Source organism: Mytilus californianus, unplaced genomic scaffold, assembly GCF_021869535.1.
Source record: "Mytilus californianus isolate M0D057914Y unplaced genomic scaffold, xbMytCali1.0.p SCAF_5, whole genome shotgun sequence".
NCBI lineage: Eukaryota > Metazoa > Mollusca > Bivalvia > Mytilida > Mytilidae > Mytilus > Mytilus californianus.
This window is the reverse complement of record NW_026262701.1, coordinates 15,912,808-15,940,552: the sequence shown is the minus strand read 5'-3', so window position 1 is coordinate 15,940,552 and position 27,745 is coordinate 15,912,808. Positions and strand designations below refer to the sequence as shown.

The window sequence follows — 27,745 nt, the reverse complement described above, 5'->3', positions numbered from 1 at the left end:
TGCATTAGCAATTCTGATTTCATTGTTAGGCAATATTCGATCACTGAAAACATTTAAATCGTTGTTTGACGTATGATAAGCGTACTGGTGTGTCCACACAAAGCCTTATATATCAATAAAAACAAACCCATTGATTAAAAAATATATGTGCTATGCAGATTCTTTATTTTTACATACGAAGTGTCGTATATAAAATTTGGGAGAACAAGAACAAAATAGAACAGGAAAATCATGCAAGGTCGACTGGTAAAATCAATCTGAACGCGAATTTTATAAGTTGTCTAGCCATATATATCATTCATATGAAATAGAAGAAATTGTAAGCTCAAATAAAAATTTAAAATAATAAAAATTCCGGGCTTCCAAATTCAACTCATTAATCATTTCTCAGTATATGTTTATGTTTTTGGGATGAACATATATGATTGTTTAATGTAAAACTTTAACGTAGTGTAAAACCGAACAAAGTCTGTACATACTTCTTCTACTAATTCCATAAGATCCTTCAAGAACCCACACAGTTCTTCATCTTCAATGTTTCCATTATTATCCTGCAAAACACCAATTAGTATAAAGTTAATGAGTGAGAGAGTTGGTATCAATATACATAAGAAAAAAATAATGTTAGTGAATTTATGTTTTCTATAAAAAAAAAAGAATGCTAAAAAAAAGTATTAGAGTCAGTATTTATCATTTTACGCGATTTTATTTTATAGTACAGGACTATTATACAAATATTTCTGCTAATATCTGCTAATATGACAAAAATAATAGTTGAAATACAATGAGCTGTCATTATATGAATGAATTGGATTCAAGAGTCTAAGACAAAAAGTTTGTCAAGAGACATACACACTTGTTTATATATATTTGATGAGGTTTTAGCAAAACGGCATTGTTTAGCATACTTCCCAACAATTCAAGCTAATTAATAAACATTTTTTTTTAATGACCATCAGAAGACAACATATATTAGTATCACTGTTATAAAATATACAGTAAATTGATTAAAATAGTGGAAAGTTATTGTAGATAAAAGATTTTTATACATAAAAGAGTATTTATTTTAAATTAGAATTTAATCGCAATGTTTCCATTCTGACACATCTGCTTATTAAACAACCATGTACAGTATATCAGATTACAGTTTCATATACTTACACGATCATATAAAGAAAACACACGATCTATATCATCTGTCGTTAATCTATTGGCGTTCTGTTTAAAATATAAAAATAAAACATTTACTTTATAGCTTCATAATTTTTTAATATTTCTTTGGCAAAGAACAAAGTATATCTTTTCTTGTATTTACTACTTTTAAGTTTAAATATAGTCGACGATCTTTCATTATAATATTAGTTTTAATTAACAATGCCAATGTCATCGCCATTTGGTTCTCAAAAGGTAAATATCATTCCTTTTGATGTAAATTTACTTGAGAACTCTGCAGATACCAAACTCTGTACATGTATTTAATGCTAGCTACAAAATGATTTTCGTCTTAAAAAGTGTGAAAGCGGTACTTAATATATGTTATTGTTCTTCGTATGAATAAAATATTTGCTGGAAAACGTGCAATACCAAACACTGTATACACCGACATCACTTTTTTTGTACACTTCTCCTACACTGCCATATGCATAAGAAATTTACGGATAAGTTGCAAATCAATAAAAAGAAATAGATTATATGCAGACAATTTTGACAATTTATTAATATATAAAATTGTATTAAAATGATAAAAACACCTCCATCCATTCCGCAGTATCTAAATATAATAATATATTCTGCTTCTACAATAGTTTCCTGTCGATATGGTTAATACAATCTTTATTACAAAGTTTAGTGTGACATTGGTTATTAAGTATAAAAATGGTTATGTGAATGCTTTAAAAGATTTGTGTAGCTGTTTGTCCCTAGACTGACAATAACAATTCGTTTTTATCTTTCAATACATATTAAAAAAAATACATAAAAAAGATATATTGTTTATGTATCCATGTTATATTTGTGTACAACATATATAATTTTAAACGTGTTTTAAAAGGAATATCGAACAATCATCGTCGTCCGTGCGGGAAAACAATACTACAGTTCTAAAGAAATGAAGCACAAATTGAGGTATTGGTTTGTTGAACAAAGACAAATAAATGAATATAGAATTTGCACATAACAGGATATTATTTATATTCAGACCAATAATAGTAAAATTCTTACTTGCAATAAACGAAAAATAAGTTTGCTACTAAACTGGGGTTTACAAAAATTATATCTTACGTATTAGAGGGAAACATTTTAATCTTTGTAGTTGGGGAAATGATTAAATTGCCAATTATCCCATATATGAAACCTTTTAGAACGTATTGTCCTTTAAAGCAAATTATAAATGGCAAGAGTACAGCTATTTATGAGATGCGTAAGTCGTTATAATGCATACGGTACAGTATACCATAATTGATAAGATAGTATCTTTCACTCGTGCTACGTACGAAAAATTGTTAATTACTCAAACCACTTTTCACCTTTGTTAAACAGGACATAAATATTAAAAATATATATATCCCATTTTAAACAACTACAAAATATATGAATAATATGTTCGTCTTGAACGATATTTAGCACAAAATATTTTCCTCAATGTCAGACAATGTTGAATTTTACTATTATTGGTACTTGTATCAATAGATGCGGTCTTTGATCGTGTACTTACTTTCCGAATTGACAAAAATTAAGGAATTGTTGTTTAGTTGAAAGTAATTTGATATTTTTCTGCAATGCATATTTATTTTCCCGTTGGTTGTATTCTAATTCGTCAAGTGAAATAAAAATCTATTGCTTCTCTTTGTGCGATGGAAATCTTAGTTTTGTATGTCAGAGTATGTATGGACAAAAGAAGAACTACTTTAAATAAGTACCTTCATTCTTTAGACCTTTCATCGTTGATTTCTAAAAATCATTTAATTGTCATATGATTCCCTTTCACTTGGAACTAATTAATTTTAAGCGTCAAAATAAATTTCAATATAAAGAAGAAACCACTATAAAATCAATCTGTTTTTATGCTATAGTACTTATTAAGATATTTTGCATCGGTCTACTATTCAAGACGAGCAAACATCATAGAACGTCATCACTCGAATTTTTCGAACTAAAAAAAAATAAAACTGGCAGAAAGTTCCTAAGTGCAATTGTTTTTTTTTTTCAAAATGTGTTTACATCATTTCCCATCTGTATCAACATATCGTAATATGAATATTTGAATACAAAAAAGTATGTACAGTATACGTCAATAAGACAGCAACCTTACAACACTATAAATAATAAAAAAACAAAAACTAAGGAATGTAATGATAAGATTTCCTATTAGTCGACTTCAGTTCAGAATTATTTTATATGAAAACAAGGAGATGTTGTATAATTGCCAATGAGACAACTATCCACCAAAGTTCAAATGAAGTGGATGTCATCTATTTGTTGGAACATAGAGCAATATCAAATTTTGCATAACATTGTTTTCCTTTTGTGTATCAACACTTAGATTTGATATAAAAAAAATTATTACAACACCTTTGTCTGAGAACATTCATATTTCGTCGGAACGCAGTCCAACTCAATACATTAAGGTTTTAATTTGTACAAACAAATGCTTAAAACATACTAATTTTAAGGGTTTCTCGTTTCCTGTAATATTTACGTGATAACTCCTTTTATTCTTTTTCTGCATTTACCTAATTCATGAAAAACGGTTAATAAACTAACATCATGAGAAACAATCCTTTTGTCGAATAAGATTAGAAGCGGGAAATATGCATGCATAAAAATATCCAAAAATGTGCAGTAATAGAAAAATTCATTGTTAATCAATTGTAATTTTCGCAAATATATATAAGTGTGTTTTAAAAATACAATTATTTCAAATTATGTAAAAAAAATACATTTTGGAAAATCTAAGCTACATGTATATGTACTGGGATTTATATAATAATTGATAGTAAAAAAAACCTCAATGCATAAAGTGCTAATTACGAAGTAACGGTAAATCACCGACCAATAAAAACTCTAAAACCCATTTGAATTAACAAACAAGAGAAAAAACTTAAGAAGCAGAGCAACACTGGTGTGTCGACAGAATTGGCCTCTCCTTCTATCATGTACCCTCAATCATAAGTCTAAATTGTAACAGTATGTAACAGTACACAATCGGTTAATTAACAGATCAGACAACTACTGAAACTAAAAGGGTCTAGAAGTACTTTCCTACATAGGCTTTCATAGTGATACCGCGGAGCACATGTTAGCTCCTTGGTGACAATGCCCATTGCTGGAATCTAAAAAACGTTTTGCTTCCTGAAAATATCGTTTTTGCCATTATACCTATCTGTACCAAGCTTTGATTGGTGCGTCTAGGGGGGAACCCTACTGATTTTAAGGTCAACATAGCAAAGGTATAAGTCACAACAGCAATTGCAAGAATGAAATTTTCGTGGCAATATCTTCAGAGCCATAATTCAGATGTTTACCAATCAAGACTGAAATTTCGTACAAATTTCAGCATGCGATATGGATTTATTTTTAATCAGTTACAGTAGCTGCATGTTTGAATTGTTCAACACGAACGAAATTGATACCACAGTGTAAACATTCCCTCAACACCCGCTCAGGGGGTAGCATACATCGATTTATAATTTACACGCCTACATGTTCACTTTACATAACAGGTTTTATGGTCACTATTGCGAATCGGTTGCCTGAAACGATGTGTCAGTCTCTAAACTCACTGGATACATGTTTTCACAGTCCTTTGTATTATGATACCAGAACCGTTATCTTGTCCATGTTATTTCCTCTCTCGTGACAATTTCATTTCAATTGAGATTTAAACTAGAGTTTTTTTTTTCTTTGTTTGCATATTCAAAATGGAATTCTGGTTCTTGAACATCGGTGAACTACTGTTCCTTTATTTTAATGCATTCAAAATTGCGATTTTAATTGTTAAAATGAAAATAATGAAAATTAAAACTCGTGAAATCAATGAGGCTAAATAGAATATTATGTTTTGAACATACGAAAAAAGAATCTTCTCAATTCTTGATTAACGGAATAAAGTTAAAAAAACAGTGATAAATAAAATAAATGTACATTGAATGTAGTAACAATGTAGACAACACAATGTCATTAGCTGAAAAGGTTAAGCACATGTTCATGCAGCTCACCATTTTCTTCCCCAAAGTCAGCTAAATTTTAAATTTGTAATTTTTCATATTTTTTACACAGTTAAATAAAAACTACAAAATCTGCATATGTTGTTATGACATTATGCTTTTTCACACTCTTATGTTGCGCTATCGAGACACTGGTCCTGATCTAATTTTGAATATGGCTACCTTGATAATTAGTTCGTTGCACAACTGTTGCATAATCGGTGGTTTTGTTTCATTCCTTACTTTTGTCGACGGTACTGACTGATCTAGTGAAAAATACTTTCGTTTATATCAACAAAGCAGTATTTATCCATCTGTTGCATTTTTCATTATTGATATAAAGTTATTCAAGCATTTATACCTACATACAAAAATATTTTTTGATCAACAATTCTCTTCGAAATTTTAGTATGTCAAATGAAGATGACTCAAACATATCAAAAGCGAAAAAATCAAGACAACATTTAACACTTCATAAGTTAACGTCCATTTTAATGCCAGTAACAACCTGCTATGAATTGAGATACAAAAAAAAAATTGTAATGGTAGCCAAAATATTATTTTAAACGTAGAAAGAAAAGTGATGAACACATACAAGAGGTAAATAAAGAACTGAAATTACTAAAAAAAGGAAACATCAGAAAGTCATATTGTTTTTTCGACAAGATTTATTTGAATAGTTTTGAATATAATTGTTTAGCGTGTATTTAGATATAATGAGTTGTGTCGTTTACGATGTATTTGAATATAGTAACAATATAGACAACACAATGTTATTAGCTGAAAAGGTTAAGCACATGTTCATGCATCTCACCATTTTCTTCCCCAAAGTGAGCTAAATTTGTTTCTAATTTATTGTTATTAATAAAGGAATTTTCATTTAAATTTATCGTGGATTATAGCAGATATGTCTTCAAATCGTAGATATTTATACATTTTGGCAAAAGGTTATTATGTCCTTACGTCAATTTGTTAGAAAAGACTCGTAAAACATCAATATATTCAAATAACGTATACAACAGAGACTCGTTTTAAATCCAAGCTATATGTACTAAATGAGACCCCTTTGACATATTGAGTTGTTCAAATCACGTAAAATATCAATGGCTAACAGGAAAATTGCAAAAACACTCCAAGATATATTTTATAAATCCCTGGCCAATTTTAAATGTCAGTGAAAAACATATGTTGGTACAAATAAGTACGAATTGTTCAGTCTAACGATAAGGATGACATGAGCTATTATCTGTAAAGGTGAGCTTCTTAACCATTCCCAAGTTAATAACAGTATGTTTTTTTGTAGATTGTAAATATCCATGCTACTCTATTGACCAATAGAAATCAAGGAAATATTTCAAGAGGTAACCGTAATGACTGCGACCTGAACATTTCACAGACGACAGTGTTTTAGTAATATTCAAGTTTATTCTATTTTACAGACAATCGTCATAGGTTACCCCTTACGTCAAAAAAAAGTGTTTTTTTAATATATTAAACCCTCGGAAATTAAGTAATAATCAAGGTTATCATATTTTACAGACAATCGTCATAGGTTACCCCTTACGTCCAAAACCAAATATTTGTTTAATATCTTGAACCCTTGGAAAGCAAGCAATAATATTTGTGGGAACTATATATAGATATAAGCGTTCATATATTAAACTTATTCCATAACGCAGAAATATTGTAGCAGTTAAGCAAGAAACAAACTTACAGTTTTATTGGGACGTAATGGCTTTTTGTTCACAAGTTTACACAGAATTTTCTATAAAACAGAATTTTGTACAGCATGCATTATAATGCCAAAAGTCACAATCGTAGGTCATTTATAGATTTTATCATTGTGTACAACCCTCTTTTTATAGACACAATTCTTCAGTTCGAATTAGCTTTAAATAGTTCCAAAATTTTGGTCTATAAATAGTTACGTACATCTTTTAAAACCAGAAGACCGCCGACAAGAGAACAAAACAAAACAAACGATCAGCAGGTTACAACAATGACATTATTAACATAAATCTTTTGGCATTTGTATTTTGATTGCTTTGTACCTTACTGTGTAATTTTTCACTTATCATTGATATCGGTATATAAGGCTCAAATTTGTTTTTATATTCCAAGATTGCACAAATGTCACACAGAACAAATATAATTCTTAACAAAATGATTCAGTATAAACACAGGAAGTAGAACAGATAAAATATAAGTGGCCGAATCAAATGCATTCTGTCAATTACCTTAAAAACTGGACGACAAAGGAAATTTTCTTTTACTGGCAGTAATCTGGAAAGAAATCGAATAATTATTTCAATAACATTTTATATGCAATTTGCAATAAACGTAATATTTCTTGGTTTGATTCGTAGATGATATTTCTACTGTAAAACAGGCGGAAACACAGTTGAAATTAAACAAAAGAAATGGAACTATTTGTTAGAGAATGTAAAAAAGCCAAATTGGTATATTTGAATTGTTTACTTCTGTTTCTATGGGCTTTAAAAGTTTAATAAAGTTACATAATTTAGAGTTTTGGCATCTTATATACGTGTTTTTACTTGAATTGTAGTAATTCACAAAACAGTCGGTTGTTGCAGGTTCAAATCCAGTTGGATCTTTTTTGTACATAAGCATTAATTCCGCCGTAAAAAATTCTATAGATAGAAAATAGATTGATTTTTCTGAAGCATTGATTTGCACCTCTGCCCCCGGCGATAGTTTTTGGGGGAAAAATTCCCAAAATGGGCAATAATTACACCGAAAAGAGAAAGTCGAGTGCACCTTTTCATGTTCGGGCGTGTTTGAGTTGACTATTCTGTCTTGAAAACGTAGAAAGCAAAAATATTTGATACATCATCTCGCTTCAGATTCTATTACTTTTATATATTAAGGCTACATGTTGATAGGATAACATTAAAAATTCACAGTACTAAAGAATAAAATATAGGGTCAAGTAAAATATCTTTCTAATGAGTCATAGCAACAGAGAAGGTGTGTTCGAATAACAATTTTTAACGAAATGCACTTGACGACAGACTTTACAGTTGGATCTTAAAAATGAATATCTTCAAAAAAACTTCATTTTTTGTGTGTGTTATCTATGGTTTTCAGTCTTAAACCTCTGAACAATTTTAGTCAACCCTTCCACGAAATATTTGATTAGAATTTTTTTTTAAAGTTTTTGAACTTTCGAAAATTCCACCTGACAACCGATCAGACAATAGATTTAAGTTGAATGTATGCAGGAAAGTACATTAAATGATGCTCAATAGCTAGTAGATACATTTGTCTTTTAAAATACATCTGGCATACAAGGATCGAAATGGTGCTGTGTGGATAAATTTATCGGTTTTCAAGAGCTCAATTGGCAGCGCGTCATCCCTACAATGGCTTCAATTTTTACGATTGTAAAAATTGATGGCGTAATGGGGAGATAATTTTGACTAAGTAGAATCCTGACTGAAAATATATGACGTCAACGGTTTAATCATTCAGGCTTGTATGACAATGAATTTTCAAATTATAATTTTTACCAGAATCCAAGGAAATGTCAAAATGCACCTTTAAATTGATAAGTCTTAAATGTATGTTTCATTGTGCATGATAATTTATGTATACACATAATCTTGGGTTTCATAACGAGTAAGAATAGTGTTTCAACTCGAATTATCTAATTCCAATATGATACAAAAACGAGGCCTCGGCGAGTTTCACATGTTTACTGAAATAACTAACGGGGGTTGATACCAAGTGATATATAATTCTCACCAGCTCCTTCTCTGTGTGGCCTATTTACATGACAAATGTGACAATTTTGATGGAAAATTTAATGACTCACTTCGTGCGTTGTATAAGTGAGCATGAGTTTCCATTCTTATTCAAAACACTAAAACGTTCAATTTTATTCTTTACTTTGTGTTGAAATATCATAATTATAAAAATTCCGCGAATTAGAATAAGCATTCAAAAGAATTAAATTGGACAAAAAATTTAAAAAAAATTATGATCAGTAAATGTCAATTCTCCATTGTTATCTTGGTATGTTTAAGTCATCACTGACCTAAAGAATAATCAATTGAAAAGTCCCATTTTCGTACAACAATGCAGAACAGCCTTACCAAATTAATACAATTGTTGTTTTTCATATATCAGTATTTGTTCATACGGACAATAGATAACGGGCCATAACTATAAGATAATGTACCACCGATGCTCTCTGTAAGTTCAGATTGTATGTCTGTGATGTATGTTTACACAGTTTTAGCCCAGTTTAAACCAGGTTTCAACCAACATTTTCTTCAGAAAACGGCTGTACCAAGTCAGGAATATGATTGTTCTTTCTCATTCGTTTCCTTGGTTGATAAATCTGCCGTTTGCTTTTTTCATGTCTAATTTACTTCTCCTCCTTTTTTTAATTAATCTTGTACTCTGGTATTTTTATTTTTACTTTTTTTCTGTAATAAGCTTGTGACGACGATCATAATTGTAAGAATGGTCAAACAGACCACACACTAATTATTCTATATATTCTACTGCTTCTAAAAAGGTTTGCTTTGCTAAACAGAAACTAAAGTTAATTCTAGATATGCAAAAGACTTAACAACAATATTCTCTAATATGTTTTATATATTGTGCATTTGAGACAAAAATACGACTAAATTCCATTTATCTGTCTAATTTGTAATCGCACGGCGATAAACAAGGCAGGTTCTGGTAATCGTTTACGTGTTTTTGTTTTATTTTTCCAAAATCTACACACAAAATTCTGACGTCAAGGTTTAATAAAAAAAACAAATGCTATGTAAACATCCATATTAGTTTGATTAGTTTTCATAGTTTGTTTTTATTCAAAATCGCGGTTTGTGATGTCATGACAGCATTGTTTGTTGTAAATCAATACTACCTTAGGTTTTAATCTATAACATAAGGAAACAAATGTTATATAGTGTTTTAATATTCCATAACTGTATACATTTAAATGATTGTGAAATTCTAAAATTCTTATAAAGATATTGTTACTGTTAATTTTCTTTTACATAACAGGTTTCTGTATAAAAGATTTGCACAGTTGAATTTTTCCCCAATATGCTTACAATGATGGCGTACTTACTTTACCACAGACTGAGCAGAAAACTATTTTGTAAAAGCAAATGGAGCACATCTAGGCCAAATCTAGGAATTGCATGCGATGTCTTTACGAAAAGTTTTGACATAAGACATGTTTCTCAATTATATTTTATTTTGAAAACATTGAAACCTGACGAGTTTGTCTCGAGACATATTTGATATTTTGATCACAAAACTCTCATTAGATACTCGTTACTTTTGCTTATTTCAGGAACTATGAAATTCTCTAAATAACCGTATAAAATAAACTTCGTTAATGGTAATACATTCTTAACTAAGTGTCCATCTAGTACTTGTCTAGTAACTGTCGGTATAGATATGTACACCATCTATTTGAAAGTTTATATGCGTAAAAATGTAAAAGAACACTAGCATAGTAAAGAACAAATACAAAGAGGACACACGTATAAAGATTTACATCTATCATGCTAGCAAGAAGAAGATGCATAGAATAATATATATCGCGTAGCAGTACGAGAATATGAGCAGCACTATCAACACACGCGTCACTAGTAAATCTATTTTATACTGAAACGACCATTTTCATCAATAACGAACACTGAACAATAAATATGTAAGTTACGTGCTTAACCTTTCAGTCAATTTTCAATTATTCAATGAATTAAGTACTGTTCAGAAATTTCAATAACTGTCAATTAAAATTTGTTATTTTCTTTCAAATTTCAATGCAATATTTTTATTACCTTTTCCAAACAATTTAAATCCGATGTGTTTTTTTGGGTTTTTTTTTTTTTTTTTTAATTGACGGGGCAAACTGTTTACAGAACTAAAATAAACTTGAGCATTATACATATAAATCAATTTGAAAGTCTTAACAAGACCTATTAGCATCTTTATGTTCAGGCGTTTCAGATGATATTGAAATCGAAATGGTCGTTTCAGACTAAAATGTATTTAATAATGCGTGCATCAAGAAATGACAATAGGCACAATGAAAAACTACAAACGCGACAAAAAACGACATTTTTTGGCTTACTTCGCCATTTCGCTAAGCTGCAATTTGCCGTCTTTATTTCTGTCAAAAAGTTGAAGCTGAAAAAAGATAAAAGATATTTTGAAATTTATTGTCTAATTGTAGTAAGTGCTTACTTTGCTAATTCACTAAACTGTAGTTTTCCATCGCCGTTCCTATCAAAAAGTTTCAACTGAAATGAAAATAGAAATACAAATGTTCAATGTATGGTTTGATTGCAATCTCAGCCGTCATAAGAGCAATTCAACATTACTTTCCTGTGTAATTGATTGTACCTAAGAACTTTTTCAATTTTCAAACAACAAAGAGGTCTTCATTCTGTATTGATTTTGTATGAAAACAAAATACAGTGAATTTTCAGAAGTAGTTAATAATAGTTTAATTTCCCTGAATGCAGAGCTATCAATCAAAATTTAATTGAATTAGAGGAGGTAAAAATAATCATTCATATTATTTGTATGTACATTTATATGAACCATTACCTAGTATTGCTTGAAATTATTCCAATTATAAATCTGTCCTATAATCTTTTCTCCTTTTTGTGGGCCCATGTTCTTAATAGATTTACCTTACCTTATTCATTTTTCAGTTAATGCGATTGCAACTGATTCTCACTCCGTTTTGGGTAAACTGAATTTGTTACTCACTTCAATTACCGTACTTCGTGTCTTATTCTGTAATCTTATTCTTACTTATCACGATTAAACAGATGTAGAGAATGTTATAATAAATTTTTAAAAAAGCTATTGATAGCTGCATGTATGAAAAAGCACACATATATCTAACTTATACTTGATACATAAATACAAAGTAGACACTATTTTTGAAATGCTGTAAACACATTCAATATCTAGAATAGGATCTCAGTTATAGGATACCAGTCCAGTACCCACGAATGAAGTCCCTTAATAAATATACCATCTTTTAAATGAGATATTGTACCGAGATATTAAATTATGTAAAGACGCTTGAATTTTTAGTATATCCAAAGGGTATTCATTAAACTTTCAACTTCTGTTAGATTTTAAGTGATTCTGTAATGTATAGGGTGGATGATTCTCTGAATAATTGGTCCAAATTTTATATTCGATTTTAACCAGGAAGTTAATAAAATGGCCCTATCAATACTCAAAACAGCATTGCTCTCTTAAAGTCACGACCCTTCAAGAATTCTCCAAGAAACCACGAAGGGGATACTAGTATGACAAAGTATTTGAAATTTTACAGTCTAATATAAGGAATAAAAAATATGCCCCTCAAATATGATAAATTTGCATTGAAGTAATGGGGGAAAATAATTGGGTCCCGTTCAATATAGAATGGTATCCCTTGCCTAGTATTCAATGTTTCATCATAAGCAATGATGTGTTAACTGCCTTTTGATGAATGCTTAATGGTGGTTTATTTATTTTTTTTTTTAAACTATAGCGGTGTTCAAAAGTTGACGTTTGATATTGTTGGTCTTTTCAGTCTGTCTTTAGGTTCATACATACATGCGTCTTTATCTTAAGGTGATTATATGACTCTGTCTTTCCAAACATTCCTGTAATTTTGTGATATCTCCATATATGCAAACAAAACACAGCTACGTCGATATGTTTAGGTAATGTAATGAAATCAGGAAAAATTAAAGTCACACTTTTGTTGTACATTGTTGATCTCTGCTAGCCCTTAATATGGATTTATTCATTTCAATGTCACTTTAGAATATGTTATTGAAACAGTCATCAAACTTTCATTGATTAAATGAGTAGTAATTTTGTAAAGATCACAAGATTAAATGAAAAGATTTTTTTCTATGGTTTTTCGTTTACGATTACAATTACAGGTTGTGGAGTAAGAAAAAGTTCTTGTCAACCAAAGGAATGTCGCTTGAAGAAAACCAGAATGAATCAAATACATATCAATATAAATGCAGTCATTCATGAGAATTTGTTTTCCATACTTTTAAAAACCCATAGCAATTTAAGAGGCTGTCAGATTAACAGCAAGCCGGATTTTCCTGCATGAAAATGATAATTGCAAATCTGGACCCCGAACAGGATCATATTAAAAAGATAAATGAATGTTTGTAGGGTTCAGAAAAAGAAAGGCCAAAATCAATCTTGGCCTCATATTTATCATAAGTGACATACTATTGGAATTTAAGAGAGCATATAAGTACATACATTTGTTCAGCAGGGCTGGGTAGGCAGAAATCATGAAGTCAATAATGAAAGAAATATGTTTATGAGATTATAACCTTATTTAATATGAAACCATAGATTCTTGGTCACTCCAATAACGTTCCAGATCCCCACTTTCAAACGGTTGTCTTGTTTCTTCACAAGATTTTCATCTAAGCCTTTCAAGTTATCGCATGGACAACGCTCTAAGTATCACTTTGCACTACTTATAGGTCTATAACTCATCAACAATTAAAGCTAAAATTGTGAAATTCGATCTTGACCTTCATTTTGTCACAAACAAAACAACATGTCGAAACTTGAAAAGATTTCGTTAAAGTGTTTTCAAGTTATTGCACGGACAACCGCTCTAAGTATTACATTTTGCTTCTTAAAGGTCTACTACTTTACAATGATAAAAGCTAAAATCGTGAAAATCACACTAGACCTTTATTTGGTCACAGGAAAAAACATATCTAAATTGGAAAAGATTTCGTCAAAACGTTTTCATGTATTACACGTACATCGCCCAAAGTATCATTTTTCGCTAATTAAAGGTCTACAACTCAAAAACGATAAAAGTTAAAATCAAACTTGGCCTTCATTTAGCCATAGTAAACAACATGTTTTAATTTGAATATTTCTCGAAAAAGTGTTTTCGAGTTATTGAACGAACACTGTTTGGCAGCTTGTTATGCCCCTTTGGTCATTTATTACCATTGTATAAAAATGATATCTTACATCAAGAGAGAAATTTTTATACAATTCAAGGAAGACGTCTTATCTTACCACAGTATCTGTATATGTTATCATTTGTTCTTCTGTGACGTCACCTTGTCGTTTACATCTTTTCAGAAGATCATACAGAAAAGTCTACAAGAATAGAATGTTGTCACATTAACACAAACATAGAATATTACATCAACCTTGTACTAATTTTCTACTTTTTATAAATTACCTAATTATATAAATGAGAGAAAGGTTTTCGATGTTAAATGTTGAAGTGTAAATAAATGTCAATGAAACTTTTGAAGTTGGTCATTGTGCTTATTTCATACGGTGAAGCAATCCCTAAGAAATCTTTTTCCAAATACTATCTATTATTTGTTGGAAATCAGATCAAAATTTTTCTGAAACTTTATTTTATACAATTGTTTTAGAAAATGAAAACAACACTTAATAAATTGCATACGTCCGAAGAGCTTTTCTTGTTTACCTCATCAGGATCGCTCAAAGCCGAATATTTGAAAGATAAGGATGTATAAGAACAGAAACAGTAGAAGAGCTATATTATAAACCACCATCTTCTTCAGAGATAGCGTTTGATTTTGTCAGTTTTTATGGACTTCCCTTTTGGAAATTTCCTTGGAATTCGTTATTTTTGTTATTCTTTTTTTTTTGAAAAAGGACCTGAAATAATAGCCAAATCCATATAAGGGTAACTTTGCCTAAGGGAGTTAAACCTGTGTTTTGTAATACTTTCGAAATTTATAAAGGAATAATCTTAGAAAGGTGGAGGTAGGGATTGTGCTTGACTTTCATAAGATGAAGACATAATCTTTCAGTCAGTTTAATTGAGGTCTGGAGCTGGCATGTCAGTAACTGCTAGTAGTCCTTTGTTAATTTTGATTATTGTTATTTTGCTTAGTTTCTTTTGTTACCTATTCTAACATCGGACTCGGACTTCTTTTGAACTGAATTTTACTTTGCGCATCGCTGTGAGTTTTTTTATTCCACATTGACAAGCGGTAACAGGGGAGGGTTGAGATCTCTCAAAACATGCTTAACCCCGACGCATTTTTGCGCCTGTCCCAAGTCAAGAACCTCTGGCCTGTATTAGTCTTGTATGTTTTTTTTTTAAATTTTGGTTCATTTATATGTTTTTGAGTTTAGTGTGACGTCCATTAGCTGAACTAGTATCCATTATTGTTTAGGGGCCAGCTGAAGCCCGCCTCTAGGTACGGGATGTTCTCGCTGTGTTGAAGGTCCATTGGTGGCCTTTGGCTGTTTTCTACTCTTTGTTCGGTTTGTTGTCTCCTCTTTGACGCATTCCCCGTTTCCTTTCTCAATTTTATTGTTATAAATCATGTCAGTACTACTGAGCTGATGATACTCTTGGTGACTAATAGTTCACCAACAGCGATATCGACCCACTGCTGTCAAAATGAATACAACGCATACATCGCATGAGTCCGAAGCTCAAAGTAGTCAAGTACAAGAACCGCGTATGTTCGAACTACTGTTGTCCCCATTTGTGTGCCTTAGTAAAAATGCGTTTAACAATATAAAATAATTTTATTTAGGGATAAATCTACTACCTTCAATAATGATTTCTTAACATATTCTAGACGTTATTAGTTCTCGATATTTTTCAAACCAATTTCATATTGCTTGTACTCCTAATTAATTATTCATATTGGAATACAGATTTGTTACGTCGAATGAGACAAGTGTTATTTCCGGTGAATGACAGTTTATGAAATCAGTGGTGTCCTGGATAAATATAGCTCTAAACTTTAAATTGTATGATTGGAGTAAAATGTCTAAATAATTACATAGCCTATGCGTTTGACAGCAAGGTCTTGCAACAGCTGCACGTAAAAGGTACAATTTATAAATCAATCCATGTAATCCCTTCTAATGTATTTATTGTCTATGTCATTCATTTTCGTAAGCTGTTCACACTTACAAAGCAAGAAAGAGATTAAAGTTTTCAGACTACACTTCGTACTAGAGTTCCCATTTGATTCTACTTGGTTTAATGGAAATAAAGCAGTCCTTACCTTCAACTCGTCAGCTTCTATATATCCACTCCTGTCTTTATCATACTCCTTCCACACCTATAATTATACAGGCGTGGAAAAAAAGTTAGTGATGTCAGGTAATGATACGGCAAAAGAGTCGATAACGACAAAAAACAAACTATTACAGTTACATATAAGTACCATCTTAAGCCTGTCAAATACGCTAAATACATCAAAGACGATAACATCGAACTAGAGACTCTAAAGCGTCTGTGTCGCTCACCTTGGTCTATGTGTATATTCGACAAAGGAAAATCTCCAACATTGTAGACGAGAATAGAATTCATGACAAAAATCTCTGTTTTGTTGATCTTGTATTGCTGATCATTTTGTCTGTTTAGTTTCTATCCATCTTCTTAAGTTTTTGCTCAAAACACAAAAGAGGGTAAAAAGATCCTCATTTAAGGACATTCACTCCTTTGAGGAGAGACAGTCTACTAACTACATCGGCAACATTTGACTTGTTAGTAGATCTTGCCTTGCTGATCATTTTTGTGATTTAAAGTGTCTATTTATCTAATTTACTTTTTATCATATAAGGCAAAACGCACAAACAATGGTGAAAATCGTCATTGAAGGGAATAACTCAAATAAGGAGTCATTGGACGATTTCCACCATATTGTCTTAATTGTAGATCTTGTCTTGCTGATCATTTTTTGTTTATTTAAGTTCCTATCTATCAATTATAATCTTTAAGATACAAGGCAAAAACGCAAAAATATTGGTCAAAATCACATCAAAGGGCAATGACTCTATTAAGAAGTCGACTGACGATTTCAATCATTAGACTTATTTGTAGAACTTGTCTTGCTGGTCTTTTTTTGCGATTTTAAAGTTTCATTTTATATCATATTTTTTACCATATAAGGCAAAACGCAACATAAAAAGGTGAAAATCGTCATAAGAGGGCAATAACTCCAATAAGGAGTGGTCGGACGATATCTACCATTTGTGTAAATTGCTTAATTGTAGATCTTGTCTTTCTGATCATTTTTGCTAATTTAAGTTTCTATCTATCTCTTATTTTTTTTAAGATATAAAGCAAAAAATTAAAAAAAAAGGTAAAAATTATCATCAAAGGGCAATAACTCTAATATGGAGTCGACTGACGATTTCGACCATTTAACTTATTTGTAGAACTTGTCTTGCTGTTCATTTTTGCGATTTGAAGTTTCTCTTTATCTATAAAGGTTTTCAGGATAGTAAGCAAAAATGAAATAAAATGGTAAAATATGTCATTTAAGGGCAATAACTCCTTTAAGAAGCCGTCTGCCAGTTTTGAAGTTTATAACATTTTTGCCTCTGTCAGATTTTCTCTACTTTCTCAAACGGTTTACAAAATAATGGACAAAACTTGCTTTTTATTCCTATGTTCTATCTTTAGCCATGTCGTGGTAGGTAGGCGGGGTCATCGAACACATTTTTTAAACTAGATGCCCCAATGATGATTGTGGCCAAGTTGGTTAAATTTGCCCAGTAGTTTCAGAAGAGAAGATTTTTAAGTTAACAGACGACGACGGACGCCGACGGACGACGACGGATAACGATGGACGCCAAGTGATGAGAAAAGCTAATTTGCCCCTTTGGGCCAGGTGAGCTAAAAAACAGAACTTTTATTTTTATCGACAGCTTATTTTTTCATCATCGGTACTCTAATGGCCAGTGATTGTGTCCCCTCCTTTTTTCTATAGGAAGCAGAATTGATAGAGAATCTTCAAAAGTATATTGGCAAATTTTAAAATTTTACAAGCACTATATTTTTTAATAACCATAATGTCATCTCTTATATATTGAGCTTGACATCAAGGATTGGGTGGGTGCATCATATCTATAAAAAAAAGTTTTCACAGACATATGACTTCAATGATAGATCACAAGTTACAAGCATCAATAGATTATCGGTGTTCATATTACATAAATCCAGTGAGAATACTATTGCATTCAAATCAATATAAAAAAACATGAATATATCGCATAAACTTCAAACGGAAAGAATCCGGGGGCGTCAACAGGGTAATCGTTTACCGTTATCAATGCTTCATCCGCCATGCGAATCCTCAGTTAAAATATGAAAATATGGAATCGGACACAATCGGTAAATTATCAAACCTCACGACTATTCATGTATATAAAGTTTTTTAAGACCGCGAAAAATGTGAACGTTGAGACATATGTTATGCAATTGGTGATGCCGACAGTAAAACCTGTGTCGTGTGGATTTCAATCGTTCTTCCTCATAACCCTGGTGGAGTAGTTTTTGGGTGCAAATTCCTGTTAATGAAGTCCGTATTATTCCAAAATACACGCGCGACACATTTGTAAATGTGAAACGTTGGGACAGAACCCTGATCAAAAATACTGGATGCAAAGGGTGAGGTGAGAAGTAGGTATAAGAAATGGCAGTTATAGTGTTATCATTCATTCTTTGCAGGTTTTTCGTGGAAATATTGCCAGTACTAGTATATATATATCATCAAAACACTAATTAGCCAGTTCTAATTCAAAACCATACGTTTTTTTTATCGTCTTTAAAAGTAAAAATGTAAATAAAACGGGTTGAATCGCATGACAAATATGAAGATTTCAGATTTCTCACTGTAAACTGCCGATGTCCCGATAGTTATATGTCCTCTGTCTCATTGTAGTGGGTTTAAATATCTCTATTGTTACACTTCGTACAAACATAATCTCTTGATACGGTCTCAATCATTAGAGATTCACTTTGCTTTACATCTTTAGAAAACTGTCGTCTCATCTGCAGTCCGATTTTATATTGTGACATTTTTAATGAGTCCATATTTCGAAGGTGACTGATATATCCATAGAAGGAGGCACTTCGACCGTCGACACATCTGGTCCCGCCTCATTTAAAGTTTATTAGAATTCCCAGGTTATTTCTCTTGAAATGTACGAATATCCATAAACTACTGCCTTTTATGAAAAGCAATCATCACAGATTCCGGTCTCATAATTTTGTACTTCAGTCTAGTTATTGAGGCTTTCAATACAAGACGAAAATTTGGACAATCTTAATAAAAAAAAGAAAAATAACAAAAAGTCAAAAAGCAAACCACAAAACACTAGAGAGAGAACTAATGGGTGACAGCACGAACCCACCAAACTCTGCGCTGAAATTGTATGCACTTGAAGGGTAGACATTTCCTTCTCAAAAAATAACATTCGTCGTATAACAAAGTGAAAACGGAGTTCTATTATTTAATATTATGTTATAATTTGTCCCATCTTCAGTATTTGTTTACTGTTAATATATAGATATAGGAAGATGTGGTATGAGTGCCAATTAGACAACTCTCCATCCAAGTTACAATTTATAAAAGTAAACCATTATAGGTCAAGGTACGGCCTTCAACACGGAGCATTGGCTCACACCGAACAGCAAGGTATAAAGGGCCCCAAAAAATTACTAGTGTAAAACCATTCAAACGGAAATATATATGGTAGATACTACAAAACATTTATTAGCACTTCTTACATTTTGTGGCAGACAGAAATACTGTTATGGTTGGAAAGAACCTAAAATAGACATCTTTCTATAGCCAGTTCAGAATATTGACTAATGAAAAGATTAATTATAACGTATGATCTGGTGAGTTCCTGGTGGTAAAATCATTGTTAGTTGTACCAATAAGTTTAATTCTATCAAATGCTTTTCTGATAAGTTAATTGACTGAAATTTTTAAAAGGAAAATTTTAATTGGCATGCGCGAATAACGAACTGTACATTTAAATATCTGTGGGTTCAATGAACATTGTCTAGACAGTAACTGGGACAATTACATTATTTCACAGCCCATTAGGACTAATATCGATACAGCAACAAACATAAATATCATCTTTATTACATAATCAATATGTCACTACAAACTTCATTCATATTTCTTGTTTATATTGTAATAATTGGCAGGAGGATGTATTTACTTTTATAGTAAGAATATTTCATGATAAATGTCATTCATTCTTGTTTTATCCTTTGACCTAGTCCAAATATATCCTGAAAACCCCTTAGATGATAACTATATGGCCGTGATGATTCTAATCAAATAAATTAAACCTGTCAACTGTTGTCTACTAGATTATTTTAATTTGACTTTCATTATTACTAACTCGCTTTGAACCTATTTTAGTATGTATATAAAGATTTCGTTGCCGTATCGATAGTACATTTTAATCATCTCGCTTCAGATGTTTGACAATTCTGTAATTCTGTAATTAGCAGTTCTACACTCTAGATGAAGGTATCGGTAAATCATATCAAAATAAGTTGTTGTCTACCAACGAAATGTATTTTATATTAAAAGGTCCCACAAAAGGTAAGTCAAGTCTAAGACATTTCACGTTAATTTGATTTCCTCTAGAAAAGGAACAGGTTGGAAACGTTAATATTATTTCGGGATCCCCTACAGAATGTGACTGTTATTTGTGTGTCTTCAGTGGAATTCATTAGCCGGAAAAAGGTGTGAATACTTGTGGTTCTTCATCGAAATTTATTAATCGTAGATGTACAGATCGTTATTGTATACCCTGTTTGAATGTTTTAGACGTTAAGATGAATTGATGATCCCGAGTAAATGAAACGAGTAAAGAATATGCGCTATTTATTTTCTATCAGACAGCGAATAATCCAGTTCCTAATTTACACAGTTGATATGCCAGGGGATATGTTTCCGATCAAAATTTCATTGATAGGGGGTTGCTGCTCACAAGGAAGCTATTAAACCAAGAGTTCCAAGTGGTGAAGTTGAAATCATTCCTTCGTAAATTTTACGGACGCCATTACGAGTTGGTTGACCGTTATGGAATATCAATTTCACAGATGACGACGGATATGTTCCAATTGTTGTAACTACAAGCTCGTCCCCTTTCCCCCGAATATGACCTACCGAATTAGACATATCACCGGGTTTGTACTAACATGAGCAACACGACGGTAGCCAAATGTGGAGCAGGATTTGCTTACCCTTTCAGAGCACACGAGATTACCCCCAGTTTTTTGTGGGGTTCGTGTTGCTAAGTCTTTAGTTTTCTATGTTGTTTTGTGTACTGTTGTTTGTCGGTTTGTCTTTTTCTTTTTTAGCCATGGCGTTAAAAGTTTATTTTCGACTTTGAGTTTGAATTTTTCTTTGGCATCATTAGCCTCTCTTTTACGCATATTGACACATTTACAAATTGCAGACTGCTCCTCTGCTTTGAATGCAGTATTTAAGTGTAAGAAAAATGACTCGTAGCCATAATACTGTGAACTGATTTTGAACCATGTTTTCCTTTAGGCTTTTAACTCACGAGCTTAAAATATAAAATCATGCTAAGTTTGTCATTTCAGTCTTAAAGGGCCAAGCATTACGACGACACGCTGATTTAGTTAAACATAATTATGGCTGTTGGACGTAAAAGAATTAAAAATCTTTTTACCAATATTCTCCCTATAAACAAATGTGTCGGCATGGGAGGCTTTTCTTTGCTTGAAGAGTACAATTGACGTTATTAGTCGAAAAATAGGAAAACATTATATACAGGCATCGAAACTTTTTTGTCTTCAAAGTTTCCTCATAAAATATCGTTCAATATCAAGTATTAAATTAATGTAAATCAACATGATATTCTGAACCTTTAATATGTAAGTGAAAGTCAATGATTTCTCAGGACTTTTATAATGCTGTTAGGTTAGTGTTTATCAAAAAAAGTTAAGTATAAGCTTTCAAAAATCTAGTTTTTCAATAAAATGACATGAAAGGACAATTTTGTCAAAGCCACCAACACCCACGTCAATGAAGCTAAAAAATAACAAAACAGAAATTTAGAGACCTTAACAGAAATCTTTGGTATAACGAATATGGTTAAATCAAACAAACAAAGTATGCATGTACATTATATCACTGGGCAGGCATGTATTCTTTAATTTGAACTGACATATAGAGCTGAAATCAAAGTAATCAAGTAAAAAGATCCTTGATTATCAGTTAAAACCTTTCGGTGAATTTACGTCGCTAGAATTTATCATTAAGATTTATATCTGTCAGTACAGTCTCTGCTATCATGCAACATGTAATTTAATTGAAGTAGATATTTCGGAAAAAATTTTCACACTTCATCAATATAACTTTATAATACTAATGATGTATGTGTACGTTGAAAAAAATACCTTTAATGGTGGATTGACAATTTGACAAATAACTTGTAAAGCTCAATTTTCATCGCACGATCAAATCCTTTTAAACAATGAATTGTAATTTGCAAATTCAGAAAAAAATTGTTTCAGGAAAAGTCAAATTAGAAACATTTAAAATAAAGAATGCTTGTAAAATAAGTCTGACAGTTGTTTATGTACGGTCAATTAGTTTACGAAAGGTCTTTAAACTGCATGCAACTAAGAATTGTGTATATATATAAATCTAATACATTAGATGTAGTCTAGAAAATATACGTCCTTCTTAAGTGCTGTGTTCTATCAGAAAATGCATTAGTTGATCTTAAAACCATTTATAATTCGATCAATGACTATGATTGACATACTGTTCAACAGTCTTTGATTATATATTTGAATAAGTGTATTAGATAAGAAACAAGTTGTGACATTTTTGGTCTTGTGTCTAGACAAGCCATTTCTTAAACAAGTTTTTCGTGCTGCCCTCTGTTGTGTATTTCTTTACAAGTCGAATTTGATTTAAAACATGAAATTAAAAAATGCCTGGTCAACTGAATAAGCTTTAAAGATTACGTGTTTTATAACCACCGAGTTTCAGTTCTTTTTTTTTTTCAATTTCATTAATTTTTTATACTTAATCAATTCGTTTAAGCGAACTTGTATGTATTTATATAAGTATACGACAATACCAAAAGGAACATAAAACCTCACAAGTCAAAAAGCGAAAATCGGGAACAACATTGGGAAAATAAGTCAACTACACAGTATACAGGAAACTTAGAAGTCCCTTCTTTACGGTGATACTCAGGTGTTGTGAAGTGTGCTTGGAAGGGTAAAAAGTAAGCTTAAAACACTTTCAGGGAATATGGTTTCAAAAATGGCAACGGATATGTTCCAATTGTAACTACAGTGTCGTCCCCTTTTCTACGAATGTGACCTATCGCATTAGACTTATCACCGGGGTTGTACTAACATGAGCAACACGACGGGTTCCACATGATGAGCAGGATCTGCTTACCCTTACGGAACACCTGAGATCACCCGAAGTTTGGTGGGGTTCGTATTGGTCAGTCTTTAGTTTTCTATGTTGTGTTTTGTCCTGTTGTTTGTCTGTTTGTCTTTTTCTTTTATAGCCATTGCGTTGTCAGTTTATTTTCGACTTATGAGTTTGAATGTCTCTTTGATATCTTTCGCCTCTCTTTTTCAATAGTTTTGCGTGCTTTTAGTCTTTTCATTCTTATCATGCACTATTTTACAACACAGGTATCCGATTAGTTTTCTATTTCACAGTTAGTTTACAGTCATTTGCATTGTTTGGCTCGTGTAGTGTCCTGCAAGAGTATAATATTCATAAACATGTTCAACACTGAGTTTTGTTTTGGATTGACTTATATTAAGCCAGCAGTTGTCTCTTTCAAATTTAATCTATCAAGATATAAAAATGCCTAGTATACACTTTGCGTCCATGTTTTTTCAAATATTGTTCAGTGTCTCTGAAGATGAATATATTCACTATAACATCGTCTGGTGTCTCGGTGGTAATTATATACCATACTTAATTCTGCTTCAGCAAGACGTCGATGTCGAACATAAAAAAAACTTGCTTCGTTCAAAGGCCTTAAGTAAACTTGCTCATTAACTCATTATAGAGAATTTGCTAAAGTTGTATACTTTGATTCCAAAAGTATTTTTAAATAAGCAATCGATCATGAACTACTTCATTAAGGTTACTAGAATAAACGAAAGAAATAACCAATACACAAATTCTACTTTCGACATTCCGAAATAGTTGATCGACACAGTGTGACATTTAATAAACATATATATTCGTTTTGCTTAGTCTTTAGTTTTCGATGTTGTGTTTTGTGTACTATTGTTTGTCTGTTTGTCTTTTTCTTTTTTAGCCTCAGTCAGTTTATTTTCGACTTATGAGTTTGAATGTCCCTTTGGTATATTTCGCCTCTTTTTTAGACATTTATCTCTTCTCATCTTGTATCGTCCATATGACCCTAGGGCCTAAATTTGCTTCCTCGTTTTGATAGTTCCTAATGGATAGCAATTCAGAATGGAATCATAAAGTTGATACATGAATAGCAGGTGATACTTTACCAATTGACGCGCAAAGCCGTTCAATCAATTAACTTTACTCAATACTCGAAGTACAAAATTAGCGCTCGAAACACCAAATCCAGTAGATTGATTAGTTGATTTCTGAATCTGAGTACGATAATCTTACTCGAAATATGTGAGACTGTTAGGCCTGGTCTCACTCTGTTTATGCCATTCGAAATATTTGCTCTTGAATACTTGTTGGTATTTGTTGAACTAAATACACAAATGCATTGTAACCTGTATCGGGATACAATCTTTATTTTGCCTTAAGCCGAAACTCTAAGTCCTAAATGTTTCGAAATGGCAAAGGATGACCCGTGAAATTTTAAATGTCAAATGTCTTCAAAATGCCTCTTTTTGTTTATTCCAAACCCATGTATAATAACAAATGCAAAGAGTGGCAGTTGATAATAATGCTACATCAGTTACTTTCTTGTGGTGATGTGAGCTTAATTGTTTTGGGGTTTTCTTTTCTTTTTTTTTTGTTCAGGGAAGGATGGGTCTGGGTTTAAGGTAGATCGATACTTATTGTATGTATGGTGTGGTTGGATCTTGGACTTGCGGAGTGACATTATGTAATAACATTGAGTAAACAAAAACTCATCAAATTTTGTGTAGCTAGGCAACAACTTTGATAGTAAGTTTGTTTAGGGGAATTATCAAACTAAAATATAAAACAATCACACACACAATCTGAAATTTTCAATACATTGATATGAATTAACTTTTTTTAAATTCAATGAAATAGTCTCCATTGTTAGCTGTGTTTTAAAAATAAATCAAAGAAATGAAAAGGAAAGGTTCAAATGTCAATGATATTGTATATGGTTACCTTCATAAATTCAACACTTGACTCTAGTGGATTGTCTCTTCTAAACAGCAACAAGAATGTTTCTTCTGTAGGTAAAATCTGAGCCAACTGTAAAACATAAAACACTTAAGGAAACGTTGAAGTAAAGCAAACGAGCTCCATTGTTACACCAATAAACACAAAACAGTTCACTGATTAATTTAAGGGTTTAATATAAAGTATAAAACGTGAAAATATCTTTAATGTTTTCAATGCACACATACACTTTTCCGAGTCTTATATTTTAATGATGTTTTGAATAAGAAAGAAATTATGTTTAAAGGAAAAATGAAAATTACAATCTTTTTAAAAGGCAGTTAAAATATATATTAGTTCCAACTACAAAGTTTGCCAAAGAAAAACAAACCCGTTAAATTATTGAGAAGCATGTGGATTGTAGTTTGAATGCTGCTTCATTTGATATCAACAGACATTTTGTTTTGATAAAAGCTTACTGTGACCTATAGTATCTTACATCCATGTGATTTGGACTCTGGTGGATAGTTATCTCATTGGCAATCTACCACATCTCCTTATTTTTATATCTCTGTCCTTATTGTGTCCTGTGAGATCAGTTAATCCAATTGCTTTGCAACGATAGGTATTCTCCGTAGTAGCATTATAATGTAAATCACGGGTTAGTTTGTTCTACAGACATTTATATATTCTTAAAGTTTCCATAGAGAGACTGTGACATCATATGTAATATTAAAATATGTGTATCATACATTGAAGAGGACTAATGCAAACTTTTATGAAAACATTTATAACAATTTGATAACATGCTCATCTGCGTTCTTTTGTCTAACTCATTCATGTTTAACGCTCATAACTGCACGATGCGGAGGGGTGTTCTTCATAAATGGCGGTATACTCAGACCTGCCGCTGGAATGGATCACTCTTATATGTCAAATTTATCACGTGGGTGCAGCTATATATAAATACAAATCAATTGGTGGTGATTGATCTGTGGGTGGGTCATTTATTTTCATCTTTCAATTATATGTCTGCAAATACTGTGCACCACTCCTTATATCTAATTAGTATGAGTCATCCAATCTTGCTAACATCTTTAGCTGCTATAATTTTTATTGACAATAGTGCAATAATTCTTTTAGATCGACTAAGAAAGATGTCACAGATTGTATATAAGATAATTGAATAATATATGAACGGAACAATGGTTTTGCCATTAAATATATATGCATATGGGTCTGTATTTCCTATCAATATAAAAAAAGGAGATGAGGTATTATTGCCAATGAGACAACTATCCACCAAAGTTCAAATAAAGTGGATGTAAGCAATTATAGGCAACCGTACGGCCTTCAACAATGAGAAAATCCCATACCGTAAAGTCGGCTATAAAAGGCCCGGACATGAAAAATATGAAACAATTCAATTGAGAAAACTAATAAACTTCATTTTATGAATTGGACTGATTTGTCAAACCGACATCATTCCCCAATCCGTGTAACTTTGGCGAGAATATCTTTTATTTTTTGCAATCTGCCATGGCATAATTTCTGTGTAGTATGAAACAATGCAGTTGCAAGTAGTATATATATATAAGCTAACGCTTTATGTTAAGATACAATAGATGTTATAGTGATTATGTTACTTCCACACGTTAAACTTCAACTGAAAGTTAAAAAAACGATCTCAACTGCTTGAACTTAATTATTTTAGTTACGATTCCACATATACATCTTGTATACAGTAATATACAGCAGACTTTGATCGCAGCCTGTAATTAAAACTTCCCTTAACTTTTCTTGAAAGTAATTGCTTAAGATTGGATTTTACGGGGCAACCAAAATCTGATATTTGTGCTAGTAAAATAACATTTTTTCACAAAGCTTGAAAATTAGACCACTTATATTAATTGTCATTCAATCTTAGCATTATTGTGTAGTATTGGATTTTTTCTTCTTCCTGGTGTGCTTTTCTGATAATCTGTTTGATGAAATTCAACATATTTTTTTGTGATTTTCAAGTTACTTTCCAGAAAAAACAAATTGACATCATATGAATTTTTGTGAGTAGTGACTACGTTTGCTTCGAGTTTGGAAAAATCTGACACAACAGCAAGTTTAAGAGGAATTTGCGTATTTGCCTTTGATAAGAATCGATAGAGTATGGCTTTGTTATGTAACTTTTTCCTTCTAAGATATGTTATAAAAGCTTACTTCTGCCTATAGTAGCTCACATTACATCTAGAAATTGACAGTGCGGGTCGGTTGAACACAAAACTTTACGACAAAAGAGATTATTTCAATTTCCCAATTGTGAACTTTCATTTCTATGTAGCAACATTCCCACAGCGA

General features: G+C 31.6%; 1 protein-coding gene across 6 annotated transcripts in view; it reads right to left on the bottom strand.

Annotated features, from left to right (window-relative positions):
• LOC127701080 (calbindin-32-like) overlaps window positions 1-27,745 on the bottom strand; it is a 69,304-nt gene that overhangs the window by 5,632 nt on the left and 35,927 nt on the right. Inside the window, exons 4-11 of one of the 6 annotated variants that reach the window (XM_052204879.1) lie at window positions 25,400-25,486; window positions 16,271-16,327; window positions 14,277-14,360; window positions 11,326-11,381; window positions 7,442-7,487; window positions 6,919-6,969; window positions 1,162-1,218; window positions 480-551 (exon numbers count right to left, since the gene is read on the bottom strand). In XM_052204879.1, the coding sequence (XP_052060839.1) occupies window positions 480-551; window positions 1,162-1,218; window positions 6,919-6,969; window positions 7,442-7,487; window positions 11,326-11,381; window positions 14,277-14,360; window positions 16,271-16,327; window positions 25,400-25,486 (510 nt within the window). Of the gene's footprint in view, window positions 1-479; window positions 552-1,161; window positions 1,219-6,018; window positions 6,040-6,918; window positions 6,970-7,441; window positions 7,488-11,325; window positions 11,382-11,438; window positions 11,495-14,276; window positions 14,361-16,270; window positions 16,328-25,399; window positions 25,487-27,745 lie in introns of all 6 variants that reach the window. The other 5 variants (XM_052204883.1, XM_052204880.1, XM_052204881.1 and 2 more) reach the window with 5 other exon arrangements.